Source organism: Oryctolagus cuniculus, chromosome 6 (genome assembly GCF_051225735.1).
Source record: "Oryctolagus cuniculus isolate XC-2025 breed Fujian yellow rabbit chromosome 6, ASM5122573v1, whole genome shotgun sequence".
NCBI lineage: Eukaryota > Metazoa > Chordata > Mammalia > Lagomorpha > Leporidae > Oryctolagus > Oryctolagus cuniculus.
In genome coordinates, this window is record NC_142872.1 from 62,988,705 (window position 1) to 63,009,777 (window position 21,073).

At 48.5% G+C, this 21,073-nt stretch overlaps 1 protein-coding gene across 23 annotated transcripts in view; it reads right to left on the bottom strand.

The window, feature by feature from the left end:
• Positions 1-20,782, bottom strand: part of LOC138850216 (uncharacterized) — a 227,167-nt gene extending 206,385 nt beyond the window's left edge. For all 23 annotated transcript variants that reach the window (XR_016235568.1, XR_016235560.1, XR_016235565.1 and 20 more), the window contains exon 1: positions 19,886-20,782. Coding sequence is in view for 5 of the 23 variants with exons in the window: in XM_089335078.1 (XP_089191204.1) it covers positions 19,886-20,279 (394 nt within the window). In the remaining 18 variants the exon portion in view is untranslated. The remainder of the gene's footprint in view (positions 1-19,885) is intronic.
• Between the last annotated feature and the right edge of the window lie 291 nt (positions 20,783-21,073).

Here is a 21,073-nt window from a genome sequence, read left to right on the forward strand (position 1 = left end):
GTGCTTGGGCCCTGCACCCCATGGGAGACCAGGAGAAGCACCTGGCTCCTGCCTTCGGATCAGTGTGGTTTGCCGGCCGCGGCGGCCATTGGAGGGTGAACCAACGGCAAAGGAAGACCTTTCTCTCTGTCTCTCTCTCTCGCTGTCCACTCTGCCTGTCAAAGAAAAAAAAAAAGAGAATTGTCCTCTTGAAGAGATAAATATATATACTCTGATTGGACACTACACCATGTATACATGTATCAAAATATCACAAATAGGTAAAATCCTCAAAAAGCTTAAGGTGAATTAACTTGAGAAAAATCAGAATGTCAGAATGCAAATAAAAAAATGTTCTCAAGGATTTCTTGGAAAGTATACACAAGTACATCTAGGAAGTGAGTGTCCGGTACAGAATCTGGTATGGAGAAAGTGTTCAGGAAATGTGTGCTGTATAAGTTAACAGATACTTAAAACCATTTCAGATGCCCTTACCACACTTCCAGAGCAGCTAATTTATACAGCGTTGTCTTTAAAGTAGAGCATTAGTGAATATCTGAGTGTTGAGAGGAGACAAATATTAAGGCTCCAAGTTGTTCACTTCCCTTCTTTGGATCCTGCTTAATGTTTAAATATCCATCATGAAAATAAATCATGAGCCCTTTAAAAAGAATCACGGATTAAGGAGGGGGTAGCTTCAAACAGGAGGCCCTGTCTCCCTGCAGTGTCCTCCTACTGCCAATCACTTCTCCTCTGCCCTTGACTGACAACTTCAGGAACTTATATAGAGCTACAGGCGATGAGCCTTTGCCTATACTAAGCACAGGGAAAATGCTACAAGCTGCTGCATTTTCCATCCTTTCCATGCTAGCTTGTCCGTCTCAGCACCAAGGACAGCTCCCAGGCTTGCCTCACTTGTGTTATCAAAACTGCCAGCGGTTTCCAAAGTGCTTTGGGAGATACTAGGTCAGCAAAGCAAGCTGAGGCAACGCACATACCCCTGGACCATTTTCTGTTAGCTTCAGCAACAGGGTCTTCTTACTGAAGCTGCTAGAACTCAGAGGCTTTTTTCTTGGTGTTTCCTCCTTGGAATACTAAATAGTTCATTTTAAAAATTCCTCAAACGAGATCATCTGCCAGGCAATGTTCTGCTGGGGAAGAAACATTTTCAAGACAAACTTCTAAACACATATTCTTCAAGTGAAATAGAAGAAGCATCCCTGAAGATGACAGCGCTACAGTTGTGACTTACAATAGGTTGGCCAGGGATAGGCTCTCTGAGGAGCTAACACAGGATCTGGTTGACAAGGAGCTAGCCTGCAAAGAGGGGCCTCCATGGGGAGAGAAAAACGATGTGTGCAAACTGAAAACACTTCTATGAGAGGAAACAGAAAAGGCAGAAGCTCTGAAACTGGAAAGAGGCTGCCTTATTTGAAACACAGATTACAAATAAATTTGGCCTTGGAGCTTTCAGCGAAATAAAGAGGTCAATCAAGGAGGACAGAGAGGCTGCTCAGGACAAGAACAAGCAGGGATTTAGAAGCCATAGTTAAGAGTTTGGGTTTCAGACAGGCATTTGGCACAGCAGTCAAGACACCATGGGGGATGCCTGCATCCCATAGCATTGATCCTGGGTTCAAGTTCTGGCTCCTCCCCTGATTCCAGCTTCTTGTTAATGCACAGCCTGGGAGGCAGCAGGTGATAGCTTAACTACTTGAGTTCCTGCTGTGAAAACCCAGACAGAGTTCTGGGATCCCAATTTGGTCTGATCCAGTTTTGGCTGCTGCAGGCACTTGGGGAATGAATCACCAAAGAAGAGATCTCTCTATGTCTCTGTCTCTCTGCCTTTCAAATAAATAAATACAAACAAACATAGTTTGAGTTTTTACTCAACAAGTAATGAGAAGTATTTGAAATGACTTAAACTGAGAAATGATATAATCAGAGGTATTCTTTAAAAAAAAACACTTTTGTGGTTTTTGGAGAATGGACTGAGAAAAGACAAGTAGTGAAAACAATGAAAGAGGAAAGTGAATTTATGATGAGTTTTGCGTGAACAGGAAAGGGGTGAAATGGGCACAAGTATGGATTCAGGAAATATTCTAAAGGCATATTAGATTATAAGGATGAAAAAAAGGAAGATATGAAAAACAAGTTTGAGGATTCTCATTTGTGCATGTGAGTGAATGAAAATTTCTTTCACTGACTTGAGAGAACAGAATTTCCATCTTTAACCAGAATTTCTGTTTTTGATCCAGTTAAATTTGCAAGAGCAGAGACACACCCAAGGGAAGGTGGCAGCTAACTCACTGCACTGACTTTGGATAGGACATGCACGCAGTTGTCATTTTTATGTAGATTGTATTTAGAACAGTGGTTCTTTTGGAGGGGAGTGGGCATTTTGTGCCCAAGAGGACATTTTCCAGTGTCTGGAGAGAGTTTTGGTTGTCATAACTTGAAGGAAAAAAAGTGCATGCAACAAGCATCTAGTAGGTAGAGTTCAAAATGTTTCTAAATACTCTGCAATGCACAAAATAGCACCAACCATGGAGAATTATTCCACCCAAGATGACCACAGTGCCAAGGTCAAGAACTCTTGAATTCTGGAGATGTCCTACAATCCACAAGAAGGGACTGTTAATGTACAAGAGAAGACAGCTCAGAACTAAAGATTCCCTTTTGGGCTGCTGCTGTTCTGCTGCTCTTATTATAACATTTGCCCCCTCAGTCTCTGGAATTCGAGAGAGCACCCAACCCTTGCAGTCAGACACATCTAGGTTTAAGTCTCAGCTCTATGATTAACCTTGGATAAGTGACTTAGCCTCTCAAGTTTCAAATAATAGTACCAAAAGGGAAACCAAATGATGATTATAAGGTATCAGGACATTGTCTAGAACCAGTAGATACTCAACATACTGTCATGTGCAACCTGGCTCTAATTTTCTGTTTAAGACCTTTGTGCCTGCTCAATCACTCTTTAATCCCAGACTGCCATCTCTGAGTTCTCCATGCCCTATGTAGACTTCTTCATGGCACATTTTACACTGATGGCTCTGAGGATTTATAAGCCCACCCATCTCCACCAGGCAGAGAGCACAGAGCAGATTCTGCTCACATTTACTGAGCATCTGTAACTTGCCCGGACCCTTGCTCTTTTTACTTCCAAATCCATCCAGGGATGTGTCCTGTGGGGTTCCTGGTTTACAACTGCAGTCAGCAATGCTTGATTTACATAAAGCACAAAACAATACCAAACATCTCCCTCCAGCACCTCTCTCTCTCTCTTTCTCTCTCTCTCCTTCCTTGTGCACCATGTGATCCTCCAGTCTCACCACGTGTCTGAAACAATGAGACCACTTGATCTTGGACTGTGAGTCTCCAGAACTGTAAGTGGAAATAGAATGTCTTTCTTCCTGTTTAGCTCCTCTCCAGCATTTTAGTTAAAATCATGAAAAGCTTGCTAAGACACATGCATTGTCTAATTTAACACTGCAACAACTGCATTGGGTGGAAGTTACTATTATCCCCATTTTACAGATAGGAAAGCAAAGTTCAGAGAGGTGAAGCGACTGCTTACTCTCATCCAGGAAGGTACAGCAGAGGTTCAAATGGTGGTCTGACTTGCTACCAATCCCATGCTCTTACCTCCTCTGCAGTACCCAACACTAAAACCCCTATGCCATCACGTTGAGCAACAGCAGGATGTGGCGCCAAGGCAGCCACTAGCCCGGGCAGCTCCTCCGGAGCCATAACTGCTTTATTTCAGCATCAGCCGCTCTTCATGTGCGCCAGCAGCAGCAATGCCACTGCAGCCACTGTGCTCTCTTGCTCACACATACACTGGCTCCAACCTGCCTACACACGTGGGCCTTGGCAGGTGAGAACTCCAAAAAGTTCTGTTTCCTCCACTCAAAATCCAGCACTGTCAACCCCAAGCATTGTGCTTGTCATACTTATTTGTATGCCTGTTCCATAATGAATTTCTGCCACCTGCAGGGGTCCTGGGAGGGGAGCTTCCAGGTCACTGTGGCCTGGCTGACCAGCCTGAGTCCCCAGCCAACCAGCCCTCTGGGCCACAACTCTGGCCAGGCTCACACCTGGGCTTGGCTCAGACACCCACAAAGGCCTCCTGCCAGGAACACCCTGGGGGTCTCCTTGCTGCTCCAGCTGGGCACTTACTGTCCTGCTCCACTGCCCCTACAGAAGTCAAATGGGGACCAGAATGTGGTCTCAGGACAGACAGACCTGTTGGAATCCCAGTTCAAGTGGGGGGGGGGGGGGAGAGGATGGGGGCTGGGATTTTATTTAGTAAACATAAATAAATATAGTATGTGATCTAGAAATTCCAGATCGAGGCCTTTATCCACAGTTACTTATACAAATATACACAACAAAACGTGTATGAGGAGTGCTGTTTATCACAACAAAACCAAGCTAAGTGCACACCAACAGGAGAGTGGGTAAAATAAATTGCGTTGTACTCACTTAAGGGTACTTCTCAGAGATGTTAAATATGATTCACATTATCTACATGTATTAGCATGGCTAATTCTCAAAACGTGATGCTGAGAGCTCTTCATGTTGTTTTTTAAATGTTTAACTGACACATAAAAAATTGGAGAAAGGGTGTTTGGCAGGTCCAGGGTACTGCTGGATGGAGAATTAATTTTGAATGTTTTATAGCACAGTAGACTGATTATGGCTGACAAAAATTAATTGTAGATTTCAAAACAGCTCGAAGAAAAGATTTGGAGTGTATTCAGCACAAAGAAATGATACATGGCTGTGGTAAGGGATCTGCCAGCTCAATGTTTAACTGACTTTGTGGTCCTAGGCAAGGTGCTTGAACTCCTACCATCAGTTTTTCCACCTGCAGATTGAGTATGACAATAATTTCACCTAAGAAAGGGAAGGATGTGGAGAATGAAGTGAGATGGTGTTTGACACATAGACCACCCTAATTCATTGTGTTTAATGAATAAATTGACACTAATATTAATTAACAAGAGTGTAAATTAATCACCATGAAGTATTAGGCCTTTCACTCCTTCTCAAACCATAAAATACCCAATGTTCCATCCAGATCTGCTCTCCAGTGGCCCAGTAGGAGGTCATAGTGCAACCTAGAAGTGAGATTCTCATGAAGAGGAACTAAGAGAATGAAGGTAGGTGAGGCACCCAGCACAGCCAGCTGGTGTCCCAGGGCTGCAAGTTGCAGAGTTTGCACCACGCTGTTAAGAGGCTGTTCTCAGATGAGATGTGGGCCTGCCAGGCACACTCTCCACCTGGTCACTGTGAGATGCTCTATGGTTCACTTCCCAACAGTTTGTGGAATTCTTTTTTCTCTAGAATTTATTTTTTTCATCTTTATTGAGGTATAATTGATACACATAAATTGCCTCCATTCAAGGTACACATGCCATTTTGATAAATGTAGACATTATGGAACAGCAACCACAATGAAGATGATTAACATACCCATCACCTCAATTACCTTTGTGGGAGGGGGGAGGGTTCTTATGAGAACAGTTAAGGACTATTTTCCTAGCAAATCTCAAGTCTCATTCGTTACATTCACTATGCTGTATATTAGGTCCCTAGAACAGCTATAACTGCAAGCTTGTACCTTTCACCAACATCTCATTTCCCCTGCGGATTCCCCCCTCAACCCCTGGCACCACCATTCTTTCTGTGTCTGTGAATTAAGGGCTTTGGATTCCACATATAAGCGGAATCATCCAGCACCCATGTTTCTGTGCTTGGTCTTTGGACTAGGCGCAATGTCCTCCAGGTTCACCCAGGTTGATTCAAATGAGAGAATCTCCTCTTCTTTCAAGGTTGAATTGTTAAATAAATAAATCTTTAAAAAAAAAAAAAGTGGGGGAAGAGGGCAGCACTGTGAATTAGCAGGTAAAGCCAATGCCTGCAGCACCAGCATCCCATAGGGGCACCAGTTCAAGTCCCGGCTGCTCCACTTGCAACCCAGCTCCCTACTGGTGCACCTGGGATAGCAGCAGAGGATGACCCAAGTGCTTGGGCTCCTGCACCCATGTGTGAGACCCAAAAGAAACTCCTCGCTCCTGGCTTCAGATCAGCCCAGCTCCAATCATTGTGGCCATTTGGTGAGTAAACCAATGGATGAGCGTGTGCTCGCTCTCTCGCTCTCTCTCTCATACACACACACACACACACACACACACACATGGGGCTAAGGATGGGAACCAGTGACTGGATCAGCTTGGTTTTGCTCCGCCTGGTAATCATCTTCCACAGGTGATCAGGTGTTCCAAACACTGAGACCCAAAGTCTGCCCTAGTGCTACTGAACCAGAAGCCCTGGAGGCATGGAGGCAGGCCCAGCATCTGAACATCTCACAGAGCTCCTCTGGAAAGGCAGTTGGCCCAGCTGGTAAGATGTTGGCTTAGACACCTTTGTCCCACATCGGAGTGCCTGGATTCAGTACCTGCCTCCAGCTCCCAACTCCTGCTTCCTGCCAATATAGACTTTAGGAGGCAGTGCTGATGGCTTAAGTAATTGAGTTTCTGCCCCCAACATGGGAGACCTGGATTGAGTTCCTGGCTCCCAGCCTCAGCTCCCCGGTCACTGTGGGCTTTGGGGGAATTAACCCATGCATGGCAAGTCTTTTTTTCTGTGAATCTGACCCTCCAGTAAATAAAAGAAAGCTCCCTGGGTGAATTTTATGAACACTGAGGCTCCCAAATTCTGTTGTGCAGCCCTTCCCCCTAGAGCTCTAGGTACAGACAAAGGGGTAAGGATTGTGCTCCTGGGTGTGGGTCGTGACAGGGCAGTGATGCAAACACACTTCCAAGGGCCTGGCCCAGGCCAGAGTCAGATAGAGCCTCCAAGAAGAAGGAAACTTGAGCCAAGCAAGCATTAACTGGGCAGAAGAACAGGGGAATTTCTGCCCTTGGTCAGTGGCGGAAGAAAAAGAAACCCAGGAGCCCTGGGCAGCACCTCCATACAGCTGAATGCTGACAACAGCTTTAGGGAGAGCAAAGAAAACAACAGCCCACCTCTTCCCTGTGTCCAAGAACAACTGCTCTGATGATGAAAGTTGGGGGCAGGGGTTTCAGTCCAAACACCTGCACATTGGCAGAGGAGGGAAGATGACCTCCCTGTGACATTTGTCTTCATTTTATTACCTCTTGCCGAATACCTACTTGCACTACACTGTTCTACGTAGAGTACCACATGCAATCCTGGAGGCATAAATGATGGTCCCCAATTTAAGAATGAGGACGTTGAGGCTCAGGGACCTAGCAGTCAGTCAACAGAGTATGGCTGTCACGGGCAAGGAGTCTGGAGCCATCAGCTGGGCTCTTAAAAATGGGTGACCATGGACATGCTTGCTTTCTGTGCCTCAGTTTCCTTATCTGCAAAATAAGGACAGTAGCAACTCAGAGAGTTACAAAGAGACTGAGTGAATGGATACAAATGGCTTTGGAAACTGCTGGGCACATGATAAGTTCTAGAGACGTGTGGGCTACCATGATAGCATCAGTAGCCCCAAGAACAATCCCGAAGTTTTTGCTTGTTCCCACTGTGCAGACAGGAAGATGGGAGAGGGAACACATCTGCCTGAGGTCACACCACTGGCCAGGGGCAGGGTAAGGGGGTGGGGGCCTGACCTCAAAAGGACATGTTTGCTCTTATGCCCCAGTGTCTGCCTCTATCCGTCAGAGTTGGCCTTTGGGAGAGGCCATTGCGGGCAGGAGAGGGGAAGGGCAAGAGGAGGTTCTGGAGACTGAATGTGGGGTCGGGACCTCACTCTGCCATTCAGCAGCTGGTCAGCCTCAGGCGTGTTGACATTTTGGCCTCATTTGGGAAGCAGGAATTATAATATGACTGATCTGGGAGAGCCACAAGGCACAAAGCGTTCATAGATGGCTATACTTAAACAGTGTTGACATCCAGAAAGTTCTGTGTTCACTACTGCCGGTCCATGTTTCTCTATGCAGAACACAGATGCCGGATGCATTGCAGGATGTTTGGAAAGCAAGACAGGTTATGCTGTACATGCTATAAGCTAAGGAACAGTCACAGAAAATTCTGTGCCTCCCTCTGTCATTAAACACAGCGACACGTCTACAGCAAAACATGCAACTGTCACACCGAATGGAATCACTATATTGCTTCTCTGCAGTTCAGGTTTCTCACTTAACAGCAGGGCTTGGTAACCTTTTCTGTAAAGGGACAGATAGGAAATCTTTTAGGCTTTGCAGTCATGCAGTCTCTGTCACGTGGTCGTGGTTGCTGAGCTGTGGCTTATGGTATTACACAACCATTTTCCGTTCCAGAGCTCTGAGGAGCTGGGAATTCCACAGAAAGCACTGTGGCCTGAGACCACTGCTTGTTTCTCACCATTTCTTCCAATCAAAAGCTCTGAAAACTCTATTCTGCGAATGTGATGAGCAGAAGCCCAGAAAACAATTTCTTCCAGCACTAGCCACAGTTTGTTTGGTAAAGCAAAAGCTTTTTCAGGGCTTTAATTTATTAATTTGAAAGGCAGAGTTAGACACACACACACACACATACATACAGATCTTCCATCCTCTGGTTCATTCCCCTGATGGTGGCAATGGCCAGGGCTGAGTCAGGCCAAAACCAGGAGCCAGGAGCTTCACCCGGACCTCCCACATGGGTCAGGGCCCCAAGTACTTGGGTCATCTTCTACCGCTTTCCCAGGCACATCAGTAGGGAGCTGGATTAGAAGTGGAGCAGCCAGGACTCGAAATAGTACTTATTTGGGATGCTAGCATCTCAGACAGCGACCTAACCTGCTACACCACAACGCTAACCCTTCCCCTTCCCTTTTTAAAACACTTTATTTTGTAAAGCAAAATCTTTCCCATAAACATAGTTCCAAGGGAGAAGGGGTTATGACAAGTGGCACAGGGAGTTACCAGGGGCTCCCGGAGCAGAGGAACCTGTGATTGCCAGTCGGATAGTGAGAAAATGTACAATTTCCATCACATCTGTAAAGACACTAACAGCCATGAACTTCCATGGCAGCCTCTGGGAGGGTGGGGAGTGTCAGCCACTATACCAGTGATTCATATTTTAAAGAAAACCAATTGATACACCAGCCCTGTGCTGCCACCCCAGAGAAGAAGCAATGTCACTTCCGATGCAGTCCGGTATGTGCAGCTGTGTTCTGGTCAGTGTTTCATGTTGACCTAGCTCTGAGCACATCTTCCCAGCTTTCCCAGAATCCATTTTATCATCAAGGAGGGCTACAGGAATGATGCCTATGAGTCTCCTTGAGATGCATCAAAGATGAGAATTTTGCTCCTGCGGGACCCAGCCCTTAGCACAGGAGAGGGAGTCAGACCGAATTCAGCCCAGGCTACAAAGGAGCCACTTTCAGAGCGGTGTGTGGGGCTCCCCTTCCAGCACCTGTGGGGAGCAACTCGGACTAGACTGTTACTCGAATTAAGACTTATTCTATGCATCTGCTCTCCCACAATATGGCGCTGGGAGAGGAGGAAACAGCTTCTACGCAGCTGCCTCCAGTTCAACCAATAAACAGCAGGACCTGCTCCTGATTGCAGGAGAGCAGCGTACTCGGCGTGTGGGTAGCAGAGTTGGGATTGGTGGAAGAGGACTATAAAGGAGGAGAGAGACAACATGCACCAGGAACATCTAAGGGGAACATCTATCTGAAGGAACACCTGTGCAGCCCCCGAGAGAGCCGGCCGGCGGTGTGCCGCTCCCCCGCGGAAGTGGGGAAAGTGGCAGGGGGAACCGCCCTTCCACGGAGGTGGAAGGGACGGTAGCCAACCCGGGAAGAACCAGCAGCAAACCTGGGAAGGGCCGAGCAGACAAAAGAACAGCGCAGGGTCCTGTGTCGTTCCTCCACGAAGACGGGGAGCGACAGCACCCAGGCTGTCTGTTAGAGGTGCCTGGTGCTGCCTGCAGAGGCTGCGAGTCAATCAAGAAAGGACTCCTCTTAGGGTCAGAGGGTCAGACAAGCATGAACTTGAACTTGGCGGCACCCCTACAAGTTGTGTGACCTTAGGCCTCAGTTTCCACATCTCTACACCAGGGACGCTCCCTGTCTCTCATCAGGTTACTCAGAGGCTTAAATGGCTGATCGCTCATGGAAATTCCCAGCAACAGGTCCCTAGCTGGCATTATGTCATTTCAACAGATACCCACCCAGGACCTACTAAGTGCCGGACAATCAGGGCTGGGAATTCTGGAAGAACAGGACAAAAGTGGCCCTGATTTTACGATGTCTTCAGAGCAGTGAAGGAGAGGGCAAGAGACACATAAAGTAATGCATCTCCCCAAATCGTGACAAGTGTAAAGAAGATGGGGTAACCTGGGAGACAGTGAGTGTGGGGGAGGAGCCTCTCCAGCACAGTGGCAGCTCATCTGCAGCATGAGCAGAAGTTAAATGGGAAAGAGGGGCCCATGGAGACTTTGTTGCCAAGGGGAGAAGGTACCTAAGTCCCAGGCAGGAAACCACCAGGCCATGCCAGAACCTCCCAGAAGCAGTGTGGCTGCAGAGGCTTCTCCAAAGAGAAGCGACCTTGGCTCCATTTCTTAGCCTACACTCAGTGCTCAGTGAATAATGTTTGTCCTTATTCCATGTGTGGCACTGAACCACGCTAGGCTGTAAGTTGTGAATAATTTATGTCCCTTTCCATTAAACTCATCAGCCACAGCTTCGTGAAGTCCCAGGTTGAACTCAAAAAGCCAGCTCAGCTCTTACACTGCAGCTGAGCCTGTGCCCGGCTCTTACATCACTTCCTGCTCCCCGCCCCACTCCCAGCCACCCCTCAACCTCAACCTCGGCAGCCTTTCTCAGACTCCAAGTCTCCTCCCTGCCCGTTCCCCTTGCCAGTTCTGCCTTTCCTCTCCCTCCTCCATGCATATATACTGACTTTGCTCATTCACTCAACCCATTTAATAATTGCAGTTCGATGTGCAAAGAGGGAAATATGGTAAAGGGGATGAGGATGAGCTTGGGAATTAAGCAACTACAGAAGACTATCCCACCATCGCCTGTGGGATGTCTGTGACATGTCGCTCACATGTCTGTGACAAGTGACTTCCCCATTTGCACCTCAATTCCTCATCTGTGAAATGGAAATTACAAGAGTACCAGTATCACAAGATTGCAGTAAAACCCACACAGGGTAAGTGCTAGACCAAAACCAAGAGCCCAGAATGCCATTCAGGTCTCCAACATGAGTGGCAAGGGCCCTAGCCCTTGGGCCATCATCTATTGCTTTCCCAGGAACATTAGCAGGGAGTTGGATCAGAAGCAGGGGCAACTGGAACTGGACCTGGCACTTCCATCTGGGATGCCAGTGTTGCAAGCAGCAGCTGAACCCAGTGTACTACAACACTGGCCCCTGAAGTCTGTTTAGTGAACAATATTTAGTGTGAGTTACTGCACATCGCTCTTGCAAATAGCCTATGGCATGGAAATAGACACAAACTCCTATAGTTTTGAAACAGCACTGAAAAGGCTTCGCTTGGCCATGCCACATTCTAGAAACCAGAGCAGCTGCCATCATCGCCTCTCTGGACTTCCAATCTCTCATCTGGGAAAAGGCTAACAGCTACTACATTTGCTGGCTGTGAGCATTAAATGAGATGGTTTGTATCAAAGCATCCTGAATGCTGTAGAGAGAGAGAGAGATGCTGAAAAGGAGGCAATGAGCATGGCATGTCCCTGGCAGGCAGGAACTCCTCCCCCCCACCACTACCAACTCCAAACCCATCAAACACGCCCAAAGTAGGAATTAGCCCAGGCAGACAATCACCCCAAATTTGGTCTCTCCAGAAGCACTGGAAAAAAGCTTGTCTCTCTCCTTCCTTCCTTCCTTCCTCCCTCCCTCCCTCCCTTCCTTCTCCTCCTCCTCTTCCTCCTCCTCCTCCTCCTCCTTCTTCTTCGCTCGCTCTCTCTCTCTTTCTCTCTCCCTCTCTCTTTCTTAGTTCAGTTCCCATTGCCTCCATACTAATCAATCCTTCTTGGTCACCAGGCCCAAGAGAAATGTGGAAATGGCAAGACAGAGAATGGTTTCTTAGAGTGTGTTTCCTCCCAGGAGCCAATAAAATCATGCTTTATTTATAGACCACTGGATTCCACCACAGACCTGGTGAGCTTAGGGCTAAAAGGACTTTGCCAAAAACTCTGAAGAAGCAGGGTCTAATTGCAAGTGCTCTAGGGGAAAGTGTCAAACATGCGTACTTTTTAACACCAGCTGGATAAGATAGGTCTGCTTCCTGCTGACATGAGTTGGAACAAACAAGCGCACATGAGCCAAGCACTAGGGCTGGAGGGAAGAAAACGCTTCCCTCTCACCAGAGATTAAAACCTGCTAGGACCCATGGGCCACATCCAGCCCATCCACAGACTGCCAGGGGCCAATAGGATGCTCCCTTTTAATTGAATCGCTATTTTTTACATTGGGAGACTTTAATTAAAATCTGGATTTCCAACTCCTCTTGAATAATTGGAAGATGACCAACACGACACCTGCTTCTCACAGGGCCAAAAACTGATTTAAGCGAAGAGGAGTTGCCCTCCCCACCTCAGGCAGCCCCTGCAACATCCATATCTCCCTGCTTGTGTCCTGAAGGCACGGAGATGTTGTCTTTAGAGGGCAGCTGTGTCACCTCCCCAGCACGGCTGGACTGCAGCTTGTGATTTCCATAATACAATGAATTACTTGTGAATTTTATCATATAAAGTCCCAAGTTACATAAATATAAATATTAGCATGGCAATTCAAGACATTTTATGGGGGCCAGCACTGTGGCATAGTGGCTAAAGCCACTGCCTGCAGCACCGGCATCCCACATGGGCACTGGATTGACTCCCGGCTGCTCCTCTTCCAATTCAGCTCTCCACTGATGGCCTGGGAAAGCAGTGGAAGATGCCCAAGTCCTTTGGCCCCTGCTACCTGCGTGGGAGACCCAGATGAAGCTCTTGGCTCCCGGCTTCAGATTGGCCCAGGTCCAGCCATGATGGCCATATTGGGAAGTGGACCAGAGGATAGAAGATCTCTCCCTCTCTCTCTCTGTCACTCTGTGTGTGTGTGTGTGTCTATAACTCTGCCTTTCAAATAAATAAATAAATCTTTTTTTTTTTTAAAAAAAAAGGATTTTATGGTTGACCTCAACATAGGATCCTGTAAAAGATCCCAGAGCATCTTGCATCTTAGTCAGTTTTCTGTGGCCTACAGCAAAATGCCAGCAAGTAGGCAGCTTACAAAGAGTAGAAACTTATTCAGATTATGGTTCTGAAGGCTGGGAGTTCAGGAACATGGTGTTGGCATCCACTTGGCGTGTGGACGCTACTGCCTGCTGCACCACCTGGTGGAGACAGGCAAGTGTGCTAGCTAAGATCGCTCTTCCTCCTCTGATAGTCACTGTTGCCATCGTGGGGACCCCACCCTCATGACCTCATCTAACTAATCACCTCCCAGAGGCCCCACCCTCAAAGATCATGGATTTGAGGATTACATTCCCAACACATGAACTTTTAGGGGACATGTTCAAAACCATAGCACTGTAAAATTGTGTGTGTGTGTGAATCCATCAAACAACACATTGGCCTGGTGTCCTTGAACTGGTTCTTCTGTCTGTTTCACCCAAGGCCATCACTTTGGGCACCAAGTCTCCAAATCCCAACTCCCGCCTCCTCGTCAATGAACCTGTGCACTCACTGTCATGTGGGTAGAAGGGCAGAGTGGGGAGGAAGCCCAGGACAATGGGGGAAAATTGTGTTCAAGGCGAATATATGCACAATGTAATCTAGTCTCATCTCCACACACTTAGCAGAATATGACAGAGAGAAGACAATTGTAATTACAATTCATAATGAGGGAAATGGAAAATTTTGCTAAGATGAAGTTCTTTCAATGTTCTGAGGGATGCTCTTCCTAGATTTATCACATTTAAATACAAGAAGGGACCCCAGACAATTGTAGGGAAATCTCCTTGTTTTTCTTATTGCCAACAATACCATATGCTTCCAAAAACAGTGTAATATCACGTCTCCCAAACTTCCTTAATCCCTGTGCACCTGTGAGCTCAATGAGACGAGCAATTACTCCAGTGGCACTGCCTCATTTCCACCGTGATTGGCACGAGACAACAATCCCTGGCATAGCTCCCACCGGCATAGTCCCCCAGCATAGTTCCCACCCCAAGTATTTCCAGAAGACCCCTGAAGACTCTCCTGTGGGTTCGTATTCCAGTTCCGTGCCTGGCAACTCTGGCTTCTCTCCACTCTCCCACCAGCCTTCCCAGTCCCACCCTGCAGAAACAGTCTTCATGCATATGTCCACGTCTCCTCTGGGCACCACTTTGCTCCACAGGCTGGCTCCAGAAGTCTACTCACTGCCTGCTGCATGGTTGCATCATCCACAAAGTCAGTTTCTAGGACCCAGAAGTTCCCACTGGCCCCACCCACTGTCACTCTGTCTGCTGGGTGTCATTTTCCTACCTGAGAAGAGCATCCTCCCAGAGTGGTCACCATGGGATAGCAAACAGCACCACCACTGCTCTTCCAGACACAGCCGTGGGCCCAGGCTGGCTGCCAGTTCTGTCACTGGAGCTCTCTGAGATCCCACTGATCTGAGGGGCAGGACCCTTCCTCACTGACCAGTGTAGCCTCAGTGGCCACGAGAGATCCCCTGAATTCACTCTGAGTCACAGTCACAGAATGCATAGCAGAATTGGGTGGACGAAAAACTCTATCCCTTTGCACGAGCAGGAGACCCCTCCTAGAGCCACTTGGACTCCAATCTGTGACTGCAAAAAATCTCTGGCATTTGCTCCTGGCAGCAGGTGCATCTCTTCTAGAATCCAAACTCGCTTCTAAGCAGCTGGTCAAGCGGCATTTTGATCAGGTGCTATCTTGCTGCTTTTGGTCCCTTTAAGGGCCTGGTTTACCTCTAAGGACCAACACTAGGTTACTATGCATCAACTTTGCAACAAGAAACATGGCAGGTCTGCCCATGTCACTTTAACAGTCCTAGGGTGAACTGAGCACCAACTCAGTTCCCATGGAGGTAAACCCATCAGACACCACCGTGAGCAGCAGCTCACCAGTAGAGCACCTCCTGGGCACCAGGCATGTGAAACCAGAAGATTGAGGGTTCGAGTCCCTTCATGGTCGCCATATGATATAGGAATTTGGCTCCCTAAAATATATCGGAATATGGACCCTTAAAGTTCCCCAAAAGTCCCATCTGGGGTGCCATATGATACTGGAATTTGGGGTGCCATATGATATCACTTTATGTTTATTAATAAATTCCCAATATTAATAAGCCCGTGTGGGTTCTTGCATAATATTCAGAGAAGAATTCTGAACACCAGTATAAATTAACGAGGCAGCACGGTACATTTTAAGCTTTTATTTAGTGTGAAAGATGCATAGGACAGTGAGGGCTTTATCTATAGGAGAGGTAGATCTGGGTTCATATCGAGTACCAGGAACCAGCCACATGGAAGAACATCCAGGCCAGGAAGCATGGGGTGGCTGCGCAGGGCTACAGCCAACCCCCTACTGGCAAGAGGCCAGGGTGAGGAAAAAGGAGAAAGAGCCAGACACACCATATCCCAGGCTTTTCATCCACTTTCAAGGAGGGATGGTTAATTAACCTGATTGGCTGGTGGGTGCTCAGATGTGGCCAGGCAGGGGCATGAGGTCACACAGGGGCATGGTGAAGGTGTTACCGGAGGGAAGGCCTCAGAAGCCTTGGGGTTCTTGTTTTCACGCAAGAAAGAGACAGAGAGCAGAGTGATAAGGCTTTATTGGGGATAGGGCATCCATCAGAACGGAAGGGACAGAGAGAAGGGGAGAGCAAGGTTACATGATTGAGCGGAGATAAAACACCTGCGCAGGCCAGGTGGGCAGCTCAGCAGAGAAGCAGAGGGCTTAGTGCGCAGTCCCTTTGGATTCCCTAGGTTTTTAAGAGTCTGTTTACCCACCTCCCCCTCTCCTCCAGGACAAAGGATAGAGAGTTGTGGCGGAAATTAGCAAATTCCTCCCCAGGTTTGCTGGCACTCAGGCACAGGAGAGGGGCCTCCCTTAGGGCACATATGAGAAGGTTTTACTGCCCCATGTTATCAGGTAACCCCTTTGGTCCTGAGGAGAGAGAATTCTCCTGGGAGCTTTCCTTGGGAGAAGGGCTTGGACCACCTGGGAGGTTATCAGGGTCTGGGCAGGACTTTGAACTGTAAGATGCTGGGCTTTGAGAGCTTCTGCAGTGGGTGCTGGTCTTCAGGCCTTCCTCATACACACATAGGCTCAATTTCTGACTTCCTACCTAACAAAGGTGTGGTCTCCCAGCTCACAAACCTAATCAATGTTAACCTGGATGCCAGCCTACTTCATTTGCACAGCTCAGAGCATGCACACAGTTCCCCACATTTCACAGAGGCTCAGGACATTCCTGCTGACCTCTCAGCCAGCAAAGACAGAATTTCAGTCACCACTAAGAACCAGCATTCCTGCCCAGGCTACAGGGCTCCAGGAAGAAGTTCTCGCCAAAGATTCCAAAACCTCACTGTCACCAGCATTTGTCAGGTTTCTGATTTACAGAAAGTTCATTTTGATTTTCCTGCTTATACGGTAGTTTCTGTCGTTCCTTGTAACTTTAAAAAAAAAAAATAGTTTATTTGGAGATTAGAAGCCCAAGAGCATGGTGCTGCCTATGGTTAGGGCCACTGGCAGAGCTGTACTGTGGCACAGAGCACCACCATGTGAGGGAGTGCAAGTACACATGTTTGGGCCTCACTTCCTCTTCTCATAAAGCCACTCACGTAATCATGGGGGCCCCACCCTCACAATCTCATCTACTCCTGATGACCAACCAAAGGCCCCACCTCCAAATACTTTTTTTTTTTTTTTTTTTTGACAGGCAGAGTGGACAGTGAGAGAGAGACAGAGAAAGGTCTTCCTTTTTGCCGTTGGTTCACCCTCCAATGGCCGCCGCAGCCGGCGCACCACGCTGATCCGAAGGCAGGAGCCAGGTGCTTCTCCTGGTCTCCCATGGGGTGCAGGGCCCAAACACTTGGGCTATCCTCCACTGCACTCCCTGGCCACAGCAGAGAGCTGGCCTGGAAGAGGGGCTACCGGGACAGTATCCGGCACCCCAACCGGGACTAGAACCCAGTGTGCCGGTGCCACAAGGTGGAGGATTAGCCTACTGAGCCACAGCGCCTGCCCCAAATACTTTCAACATATGAATCTGGGAAGTAAATTTCCAATGCATGAAATCCCAGGAAGCATTCAAACCTTAGCACTGTCCAATTTCCTGACTATGATGGAGTTCTGAGAGAATAATGACCACCTTTGGAACTATATGAATCAAGGAGCATTTGAAAGTAAAATGCAAATTTTGGCTGAAATGCAAGCCCAATTCTCCAATCTTTGAGGCATAAAATTTACAAAAGAGCCTGCCCAGAATAGCAGCGAGGAAATGGGTTTAGCATTGCAAATGTGGGCTCCTGTTGGGATCTGAAGCCAACCTCTGCTGTCTGGGATGGTGCTGATGTCTGGTACCCCTCATCCTGTAACTGGAATCTTGGTTTTTCCATTATTCAAAAAGGATGGCAACCTCCCCACTGGGGCTTTGCACTCAGCCATCCAGGAGGTTTTTTAAGTGTTAGGAAGTCAGAAATTAACCATCTACAGTAATCCAGCATCCACATTTCAAAGTCACCCCATAACCTTCCAGGTGCAGGCCAGTATCTGCACTTCAAAGTCCTACCCAGACCCTGGTAACCTTCCAGGGGGTCCTGCCACTTCCACCTGGCCTGATAAACAGCCTTCCTCTAAGGCAGGCACCCTAGCTCCCTCTGTCTGACAACTTCAGTGGAAAACTCAGAGAGGAATTTGTTTCATATTTACACCCAACAAGTCCTTTGTTTGGAGGAGAAGGAGAGGGGGAGAGAAAAGGCAGGAAGGCAAGACCCACCCCCTTGGAAACCAGCCTAAACTTGACCTAGGCATCCTCTCTCAGGTTGTCTGGAGAGGTGCCTGTCCGCTCTTGTGGATGTCCCCACCCTGATAAACTTTGCTTTCCACTGCTCTCTCATGTCGGAATTCTTTCTTGCGCAATGACAAAGACCCTTAGCTTCTTTACCAGTGACGTAAGTAAATACCTTCTGGGCCAGGTGCTGTGCTGGGTGTGTATATGACAGAAATGGATCACACACATTTTCATTCTTGTAAATTCTATAATACAATGAATTGTGAATTTTATCATATAAAGTCCTGAGTTATATAAATATAAATATAAGCATGGCAATTCAAGACATTTCATGTGGGGGCCAGGTAAAGCCGCCGCCTGCAATGCTGGCATCCCATATGGGCACCAGTTCGAGTCCAGGCTGCTCCATTTCCAATCTCTGCTATGGCCTGGGAAGGCAGTGGAAGAGGGCCCAAGTCCTGGGGCCCCTGCACCCATGTGGGAGACCTGGAAGAAGCTCCTGGCTCCTGCACAGCTCCGGCCATTGCAGCCAATTGGGAAGACCTCTCTCTCTCTCTTTCTCTCTCTTTCTCTCTCACTGTCTCTCTGCCTGTCCTTCTGTGTGTAACTCTGACTTTCAAATAAATAAATAAATCTTTTAAAAAGAAAATATAAGAAGCTCCTGGTTGCAGAGGAAGGCAGATAGAGCTAGGACAGCATTTCATCGGGAGAGTCTATATTCCAGGTACCAAGCCTGTGCTCTGCGTACAGGATCCCAACCCAGCTTCACAGCCCTGCAAGTCGCTTCTGTTATTGCCTACATAGAAACTGGGACGGGCAGACACCCTCACTGCTTACTGAGATAGCGGGCTTTGAAGTTCAGCTGCCCACTGAGGCACACCCTGGGGGGTGGCAGGTGATAGCTTGGTGTTGAGCGCTTGCCACCCATGTGGGTGACCTGAACTGAGGGGTAGCTTTGGGATCCGCAAGGAGGGAAGGCCTACACTTCCGGGAATGATGAGTTCCTACCTGTACTTCCAGGGAAAAAAGTCCTTGTCAAGGTCCCTGCGGGTGCCTAAAGGTCAACCAATGAGGATCTGACCCGCCTCAACCTTTAACCCCCACGCCCTGAATCTATAAAAGGAGCACTCCCAATCTCTGACGCAGGACTTCCCCGGCCCCCACCCTGTTGCTCTGTTGGAACCGGGGAACCTCGCCCGGGAGCGGAACCCCAATAAAAGCCTGTGAATTAACTGATTCGTCTGCCTGGGAAGATTTGTTAGGCGCCGGACACCTTGCACTGAGTTCCCAACTCCCAGCTTCATTCTGGCCCAGCCCTAGCCATCTGGGGAGAAAATCAACGCATGGGGGGCTCTCTCTCTCCCTCTGATTTCCAAATAAACAAATAAATCTTTGACAACTAGGAAACTAACTCTGGCAGCATGCAATACACTGTCGGAAGTCGCACAGCCAAGAGGAGAATCTGTGACTCCAGCCCGGCCAATCACCGCACTATCAGGGCCACGGCAGAGGAACGGGCAGAGTACGTTCGGGTCCAGAGGAAAGAAGGGGGCAACTCAATGCGGGAAACCAGCGGGGAGGAGCGGAGCTTCCGGGCAGTAGTGGCGCTTGCTCCCAGCTCAGTGGGATCCAGGCGCGTGTCCCCAGGGCTCAGGAAGAGAATGGGACCCGCATGAGAGAAGACAGCGGGCTCAGGGTGGAAGGCGTACTGGAGAGAAACCAGCCGGCTGGAATGCAGGGGATGTGGGGCCGGGGCACACAGGAGGCCGGCAGAGAAGGCCTCCATCTCCCTCCCTGAACCTCAAGGGACGCTTCCACTGAAGGGAAACTGGAAGAGCTTGGAAGCTGCCTTAGAACGAAGCTCTCTGCCGCCTTCCCCAACAAAACGCTGGCAGGAGCTCCCGCCGAAGTTCCCTTACCTGCCTGAGAGACGTTCTTCCAGAATTGCATGGAACCCAGAAGATTAAGCATCACAGAAGAGACCAAGAGTGGCCCGGACAGCAGGCAGGCGCTTCCCCCTGTCTTCTGAGCGCCTTGGGGGAGGACCTGGGACAGAGAATCAGCATACCACGTAGAACACCTGTTGCTGGTGCAGCTCAACCCGCGCCCTTCCGGTACCGCCCCTCCCGGTACAGCGTGCTGCGTCACTTCCTTCCGCAGAGCCGCAAGAACACTGCCTAGTCTTGGACTGACTCCTTTCCTCTGAAATTCATTCCCGCCCCCTCTAGCTTTCCTATGTCCCCTACACTTTCCTTTCCCTTTTTTTGGACAATATTTATGCCGGGGCCATTCTTTGAGTTTCCCCTTCTCCATGCCTCCTGTGTACAGGTGCACGTTAATAAATGTGTTTGCCTTTTCTCCAGGACTCTGGCCAAGACAATTGTGTTTCTTTGGGAAGAATTTCCTTCAGGCAGGTAAAGGAGTGCCTCCCTGGATTTGAGGCGGCGGCAGTGAGAGGGACCAGTGGAAGTGGGGAAGAGAAACAAGAGACTGCTGGAGAGATCTTCATTTTAAAACAGCTTCCTGGAATAGCGCTGTGGCTTAGTAGGCTAAGCCTCTGCCTGCAGTGCCGGCATCCTATATGGGCACTGGTTCGTGTCCCGGCTGCTCCACTTCTGACCCAGCTCCCTACTGATGGTCTGGGAAGGCAGTAGAAGATGGCTCAGGTGCTTGGGACCCTGCACCCGCGTGGGAGACCTGGAAGAAGATCCTGGTTCCTGGCTTTGCATCAGTCCAGCTCCTGCCATTGCAGCCATTGGGGGAGTGAACCAGTGGATAGAAGATCTCTCTCTCTCTCTCTCCCCCTCTGTCTGTAACTCTACCTCACAAATAAATAAATAAATCTTTAAAAACAAAAAATACTAGCTTCCAAGTCCTTCCAATTTCCTTTCATGCAATGGGCTGGCAGGGCAAAGCCTGGCACCTTGCACTGTCATTTCCTGAACCCCCCAGTGCAGGAAGGGTGGGGACATCAGTACAACTTCTCCTGCTTCCTAACTGTAGGACCCAAGTACCCGTCTTAAGTTCACGAGCACCCCTTTCTTCTCTGGGATATGATCTGGAGAGAAAGCCTCAAAAAGCCCACCAGAGACAGAATTTCAATGGTG